At 35.2% G+C, this 8,339-nt stretch overlaps 1 protein-coding gene across 1 annotated transcript in view; it reads left to right on the plus strand.

Annotated features, from left to right (window-relative positions):
- The first annotated feature begins 1,039 nt into the window (after positions 1 to 1,039).
- LOC117123396 (putative antiporter CaxA) overlaps positions 1,040 to 8,339 on the plus strand; it is a 9,832-nt gene continuing 2,532 nt past the window's right edge. Inside the window, exons 1-6 of the mRNA XM_033269296.1 lie at positions 1,040 to 1,098; positions 1,955 to 2,193; positions 3,839 to 3,922; positions 7,127 to 7,230; positions 7,689 to 7,789; positions 8,030 to 8,271. Coding sequence (XP_033125187.1) covers positions 1,040 to 1,098; positions 1,955 to 2,193; positions 3,839 to 3,922; positions 7,127 to 7,230; positions 7,689 to 7,789; positions 8,030 to 8,271 — 829 coding nt within the window. The remainder of the gene's footprint in view (positions 1,099 to 1,954; positions 2,194 to 3,838; positions 3,923 to 7,126; positions 7,231 to 7,688; positions 7,790 to 8,029; positions 8,272 to 8,339) is intronic.

Raw genomic sequence — 8,339 nt, forward strand, 5'->3', positions numbered from 1 at the left:
TGTCGGATTTAGGTCCAGATTTAAAATTGGGAGTTACTTGGGCTTGCTTCATTCTGTTTGGAAAACGCCCTTAACGATTGAGGGATGTAACAAAGGTGGGGAAATTAAATCAGAAACGTGTTTAATTACTTTAGTATGAAAGAGAGGTGGCGCCAGGATTTGCCCGACGGGGGGTGGGGGGCGAGGTCCCCGAAGAGAGGGCCGATACCCCTGACGAGGGGTCAGATTTCCCCGACGAAAGCAAAGTGGGCGTGGTCGAGCTTCGATTAATAGGTTTCGAAAGTGGTCCTGGGGGTGAAGCCTCCGAAAATTTTGACAATTTTGGGGTTTCAAAGGCTTATTTAATAGATTTTATAGTCTACTAATATGTAGAAAATACATATTATTTTTTTTCCTCCCCGACAAACATTGCTTTTTCTCCCCGATGGTCACAACTGATCAGTAGTACGTAGTTGATTTTCGGATTAGATTATTATTGCCAATGAGATTAAGGACATTTTAAGTCAAACATGTCTGACACAATGCTGAAATATGCTATGTGACGGAAAACATACAAAACTATTGGCAATTGAACACCCACCCGATATCTAAAATCGGAGATCATTTAATTCATAAAGGGGGCGAAATTAGTCCAAAAAGGTCCGTGTGATAGCATTGACATTTTGGCGTTGGTAAAATGTTTCACCAAAATCGTTCAAACAATAACTTAACTTTAAATAACCAACCATATTATTAACCTCCTGGATGTCTGTTCATGGCACAACTGTTTGTGTAAACACTCGTTTTTAATACCGAATGGTTAGGCAGTGCCAGAAATAACAAGAAAATCTCCGTTTTGGGTTACGCACTATGTTCGGTAGAACACGACCTCAGCTTAACTATGTACAATACGACGTAATTGAATTCCGGATATCATTTACAACTGTTCAAATTCTCTACAGCGATCTTCAAAACGTGGAGGATTAGTAGGGAGCAGGATTACAAATTACTGCCCTCGGTTTGGCCGATATTTTCAGGATAGTTCTTACAATTTTCAACTATGTCATCGATTGTCCTTATGAGGAGAAATATAGATAAGGGCCATGAGAAGAAGGTTAGGTAAATTATAGTCTGGTTGTAGACATTAAAAATAAAGAAATTCGACGCGATTTTATTCTGTTTTGAAGTTAGAAAAGGTATAATCAAAAATGGGAATTAGAAGTGTTTTCGTGATATTTTAAAGTAAGTGCACAGAAAACTATAAAGGTCAGTAATTATCCCTCCTTCCTAGCTTCGGAATCTGCAGTGCGTATATACCGTAAGAATGGCTACTACCTGGGAGAATCGGCCTCTTTAGGTTAAATATTAGGAGGTATGACGTGTATGCATCCGAAATTTAATATTAATATTTCTGATAACTTATGTTCTTTTGTACCATTTTTGTTAACGAAGAATGAAAGATATATATATATATGTGTGTGTGTGTATATATATATATGTATGTATATATATATATTGTTTCACGCCACCAACACACTCCGAAAAAAATTAACCAATTGGAGGGCAGGGTTTTGGAGGCGCGGTCTCTGCCCTTAGCAAAGTGATAAATAGAAATTTAACGAAATTAAGAACTTGAGTGCTATTTCCGAGTATCTAGACGTGTAAATTTTACAAAATTGTCTGACCTCAGCTTCCAACCATGGTGGGGCAGAGGTTATTGGAGACCTGTCTCTTATACACATCTAGATGTGTATAAGAGACAGATATATATATGCATGCCGGTGTGTGTTTGTGTGTGTGTGTATAATCTTCAACAATCTTGAGTTGAGTAGCACCTCAAGAAGGGCGATAAGCCAGAAGCTGCTGTGCTAGTTTCAAATAACGTTTACGGCAATTGCATTTTCAAGATCAAAAGTGAAAGCATAAATTACAAAAGCCATCAAATAGAAACAAAGGGCATCTATTAATTTGCACAATACTATATATTGACAGATACCAGTATCTACGACACTGGTCGTCAGATACTCTGGTTGGCCGAAGATGAGAACTGCACCATACCTGGTATTCTGAAATTCCCACACAATCTATTTACTCAGGCGCAACGTAGCAACGGAGCAATAGTCATCCATGTCTTTGTTTCAATATACCTGTGCGGTGCAATAGCGTACGTCTGTGAAGTTTATTTTGTGCCTTCTCTTGAACTTATCTGCACAAGTAAGTTAAAAATAAAAGCATACGTTTACATTGCTTTCTCAGTTGTAAAGGTTGGTTTAATTAACTTTGAATTTGTCTTCAACATCAATATTTGATAGGCCTAGACTTTTTGCATATACCTTCTCACCCCAAACTTTCTGCAGTAGATAACCATCGACTTCGGACATTCAGCTTAACTTGTTTTTCGCTCTGGTTTTATAAAGCACTCTAAATAAACATTCAGTGATTTCAGATTCAGATTCATATTTATTCACACAATGTATACAGGTGGAAGCAAGACAAAAAATGATATAGATGCAAACACAATCTAATGCAATTGTGTCCGGTGTGGTTTTACTTGTATATAAGAGCTTATTATAATTTGAACTGAAATTATCATTAATACTCTACCTAAACAAAACCTTATTATTATATGCGTATTACATAATACAGACTACCATACTCTGAAATCGCAATTTATTAATAACGTGGAACAATCTCTTTATAGAACCAGGGAACAGTGAAATTACATCACTGTTCTCTGATAGAACGGAGCGTTATTATAACATCTATATAATCGGAGATTTATACTTTGATTTATTGAAATATTAATGAAATAATATTTATACATTTTAAATGTATCTAAATGTTAAAAAAAAATCAATTCCTTCTCTAAATGTGGTCACACTCACATGTAATTTTGATAAATTCGAAAACACATGAACCTGATATCATTGCACTTTCTGAAACCAGTATAGTCCATTGTTATTATTGATATAGAGATTAATATTAACAGTTATGACATTATGGTTTTTTTCATCAATGATCGTGATGGAGCTTTGGCAGGGATTGCAATGTCTTCCAATATTGGTAGTGGTTGTACTTATATACTATTCGCAAATATCTTATGATAAATGACCGAAAATTTACCGGTATGTTGTCGTAGTAACAAAAACTTACCATAAAGGCCTGCTTGTACTTGCAACAATAAAGATAACGATAAAAAGCTAAAAAGCAGTTGTTCATATAGAATGTAAAAAAATAAGAGAAGTTTACACTAGGACGACGATTTATCGTGTAAACACGATAACAAAATAATTTCACACATCAATTCAAATGACGTCATAATCTTGGAAAAACGATAAAATCATTGTTATTACCACGATTTTATCGTTTTCCAATGATTATGGATTATGCCATTGATTTGTAAAATCATGTTTTATTGTGTACACAATAAATCATTATCGAATAGTCCTAGAGTAAAAACTTCTCTTATTTCTCACATTTTCTATATGAAAAATTGCTTGTTAGCTATTTATCGTTATCGTTGCAAGCATAAACAGACCTTAAATGTTGCATGATGCAGACTAAATTGCACTTTATATTCCTGTGTATGGATTACCGATAAATCCAGGCCAGTGTATGTGTGATAGTTGATTCACTATGGATAGGCCTATTAAATCTACTAATTCCGTCGAACTATTACTTTTTTCCAATCCTTAGCATGATGTTCACTGTCAATGCTACATCATTTGTTTCTAAAACGACCCAATTGGATAGGTCCCAATTAGTTCATTTTAATTATCTAATTTGATATTATGTTGCTTTACCGGTGTACGGTTTCTTTAACAATTGAGCTTATGTTTTTCCCGTATTTTTTTTTAAGCGCTGAATATCAAATCTGATGTGGCAGGGGCCTCTTTCATGGCGGCCGGAAGTTCAGCTCCTGAACTTTTTGCAGCATTCATTGGTAAGCCACAAATAATAAAGTTTAAAGGTTGGTGGCGCCGTTGCACAACGTCGTCATACACAAATATTTGTGCAATATTGTTGTATTCTCATTCTCAATGATATAAGACAGTTCAATAGCAAGCCATAATTTACATTACACTAGCGAAATTATAACAATAGTACTTGTTAAAGCACTACTGTTTGGTCTTTATAGAATCTGGGACTATAATATGTATTGTTAATACTCGTTTATTAATTTTCCCAGTAGATGGAAGTTTGTTGACCGACCTCACAGTAGCTGAATGTTTTAGGAAAAGTTGTAGTGGTTCACTCCAAAGATTCCTTAATGAATTATAAATTTGATCTGACGACAATAACATGAAATTAATCCTTTTAAAACTAAATGCATAAATACCGGTACATGGCCGGCGGAACCGGGTGGGGGGGGGCCCTCCCCCCCCCACTTTTTGGCAGAAAATATATAATGTCTGGAGATTTTTGTATGATCGGAAAGAAACACAAGAAAAGAAAGAGGGAAGAATTAGCAGATGGAAGGGAAAGGGAGTGTTTATCCCGTCCCCCGACATAATAATGATTACCGTATTACTGTACAATGCACAGCAAAATATATTTAGATGTCATAAGAAAACTCATTTAAACAGATCTCTCGGGTGTGAATTTTTCCAAATCCAAGGAAGGGGGAGGGGGTGTCAGGACCCCTGACCACCAGATCCACCAATGTGAATTGCAAGAAAAATGTAACTAGGTCGGGGACGAGAAAAAACACTCCCTTTCCCCTCCATCTCCTTCCCTCTTTCTTTTCTTGTGTTTTTTTCCGATCATACAAAAATCTCCAGACATTATATATTTTCTGCCAAAAAGTGGGTGAGGGGCCGGTCCCACTGGCCCCCCTCAGGTTCCGCCGGCCATGTGCTTGTCATGCCCTTCATTCGTCGTTAACAAACTACCTGTCCAATGAACTTGAATTACTTCAAAAAAGAGCCTGTAAAATAATGCTTGGTAATAATTACAATCACTATAATGATGCATTGTCAGTATTACAGCTTGATAAACTCTCTGTTAAAATATATTACTTTTCAAGTTCAAGTTCAAGAACGGTATTGTACAATACTTGACACAAGAGCCAAATCCATTGGCCGTCCGCTTAGAAACAGTAATAACTATTCTGAATATCGATGTCTCACTGAAAGATTTAAAACTCGACTTACCCTCCCCTAATTCGATTATTAAAGAATAATAATTAAGCGTACATAACTACCGTACTACTGCTTTAATTGTTCGATTGCTGATTATTTTTTGATAATTTCTTTTGCAAGGTTGTAAGCTTATTCATTGAATTGGTGGTGTCAATTTTAAAACAACATTTCAATTTTTTCCTGCTTTGTTTACGAGTTAATAATAATAATAATAACAATGACAAATAAATTTTGTTTTTATTGCCATTACATGTTTTGTGCATGACTGTTTCTTTTTTTAAACAAGATACCAAAATATATAAAATAAAAATATATAAAAATCAGGTTTTATTAAGCCTGGCACCCACTGCGCCCGACGGTCGTCGGCATAGGCGATTCTATGAAGAATGCAACCTGACGAGGTGCGCGTATCGGATCGTTTTTACTGATGATTTGTTCAGACTGCCACCGACAGTCAGCAGACGGCGTCACGTCCTCCTCAAGGGCGTCGATCCGTGGTTGAAAGTGAGGGGGACGAAATGAAAAATAAAGCCTTTGGCCGTACGTTCAAGCCTTGGTTGTCGACCAGGGAGCGAAGCCCCCGGAAGCTCTGACGCCTATAGCCTTTCAACAATGCAATTAACATTTATTTCCATACGAAATTTTCAAAGTGATTTGAAATAGAGCTGGAGCCAGAGAGGGACTTTTACAGATGGAGAGAGTAGACCACCTCAGCCCCACCATGATTTGGGCTGAGGTATGAAAATCTATGATTATGGCACCTCTAGTTGGTCGGAAATGGCACTCTCAGACTGAATTTGAATATAATTTTCATTTTTTCCACTTTCAAATTTCGAAAAAAAAAATAGGGATGGTGTGCCGGCTGGCCCCTTGAATCTGCCACTGAAATACTCATCATAAAACTTGTTTAAAATTATCCTTTTAGTCATAATTATGCCCGCTTATATATTTCGTGCGAACTAACATTCATAAAAATAATGATTTATTATCTACTGATTAGCTTGTGATGTATTCAAACCATGAAAAACAAATAAGATAAGCTTAAAACAGTCAGTCTTTTTTGCATATACAGTACTTTTAAAATCAATCAAGAGGTTTTTGCTTTTCTCCTCTTTTTGAATTTCTCTTTTGTGTAAGTAATATTGCGACTACACTATTGTGAGTGGAAATAATGCCGCCTAATTTACGATCAAACAGGACTAGGGAGATAGGGAGCACACAAAATATTAGTTAGCATTTTGATTTCACAATAAAGGTGATTTATTGAATTTATCATTACCAGGAAAGCAAAATAGGTTGTATAATTATTGTTTAATAATGACTATATAAAATTCAATTGACTAACTATATTTTTTTGAAATTAGGAAAAACAGTAATCCTGTGTATGTAGAAAATATTAAACACTAGTATATACGTACGGGTCATAATAATATACAAAAGGAATAAATCGTTTATAGTAGAAATTGTGCACTTTTGAGTTTGTAAAAATATTGGCCTAATAAGTATACACGCTTCCAAATTGTTAAAAATTATTTTAACAACGTTGAGTACATCGTTTTCACAATAAATTTAGCTTCTGATAACCGCTGCACCCATAAAATCGATCTAGTGGTTTCTGAGATGGTTACGAAATGTAGGCCTATAAACAATTATGTTTTTACACTCGGTTTTGGTCCTGAAAATACGTACCGCACTTGGGAAAGTGAAAAGACAAAATTCATGAGTCATGCGTAATTGTTATTCTTTCCATTCACTTTTAAAAGTGATGTTTTAATTATATAAGATTGGTAAAAAGTGGGGGGGGGGGACAATCGATACGATGTCCCCCCCTACTTTGAAAAGTGGGGGGGGGGACGCGCCCCTATCCCCACCGATCGACGCCCATGAGAGGAGTTGGATTCGTCGTACGACGCAGTGAGTGCCCGGCTTTAAACTATTAATTTCGTTGTACACTAATCTAAGCTTTCTGTTTTTAAAGAAATAACCTATGTCATTATGCTTCGCAGGTACGTTTGTTGTGGAAGACGACATTGGGATAGAGACGATTGTCGGGTCTGCAGCATTTAATGTGTTTGGTATAATTGGTCTATGCCCATTCTTCTGCGAAAAGGTAAGGTTGCATTAATTACGTTAAATTTAACCATGGCCGTTATTTGTTAACAAATGTATATCATAGGACTATAGAATATTTGAGTGCTTTGTTCGTGATTGGTTGGGGTACAGTTTTCATAGGTAACTTAACTGTGCCAGATGTTTAATGCCAGGAAGAATAACGCTTGTTTGATGACGCAGTACGTTACTTACTTTAAGTACGTCAGAATTTCTCACCACAATAACTTCCTCCCGTTTTTTTAAACTTTTTAACTACTATATCTAATAATAACTAATTGACTAATTATAATGTCAACAGAATTATTGTCAATCAGTAAGTCAATCAAGACTCTTTCAGAATGAAGTACTGAATCCATAATAGTAATAATAATAATAATAATAATAATAATAATAATAATAATAATAATCGTGACATAAAAATATGTAATATTATTATATTTGGTTTTTTTTCCGCAGCCTATACACTTGGGGTGGTACCCTATAATGCGAGATTCAGTTTTCTGGACTGTCAGCATTCTAGTGCTGATATTAGCCATTATGGATTCACTGGTGATATGGTATATATTATTTTTCATATTATTGTAAAATTATTATTATTGTTATTATTATATTTAATAACATAAATTTAATAATGCTTGTCTTAAGCAATGTGGATTCACTTGTGATGCGGAAAGCAAAGGATGATGATTTAGAAAATTTTGAAAGCTTTTGATACTGTGGACTGCATTTTTTGATAAAATTTGAAATACAAAAGAAAAAGGTACAAGTGAATGGTTGCCATTTTACTTTTCTTTTAGGTGGGAAGCCGCAATTTTGTCTGTCTTATACGCATGTTACATACTAATAATGTACTTTAATAGTTACATTAATAACTACGTCTCCACTCTTCAAAAGAGAAATGAAATTAGCAAAGAGAGTAATAGTAATAGGGATCAGGAGTTGGAAGTTGACGAATCAACGTTCATTATTGATATTGTCCACCAGGAAAAGCATGGAGATACATTCGATTTATTTTTAAGTGAAACAGAAGATGAAAAAGGTAATATTATTATAAAGAGTTATGTAATTAATTAAATTTGATACATTATAATATATAGGCCTACACAC

Source organism: Anneissia japonica, unplaced genomic scaffold, assembly GCF_011630105.1.
Source record: "Anneissia japonica isolate Jap-2015-1 unplaced genomic scaffold, ASM1163010v1 scaffold287579_len849171_cov184, whole genome shotgun sequence".
Lineage (NCBI taxonomy): Eukaryota > Metazoa > Echinodermata > Crinoidea > Comatulida > Comatulidae > Anneissia > Anneissia japonica.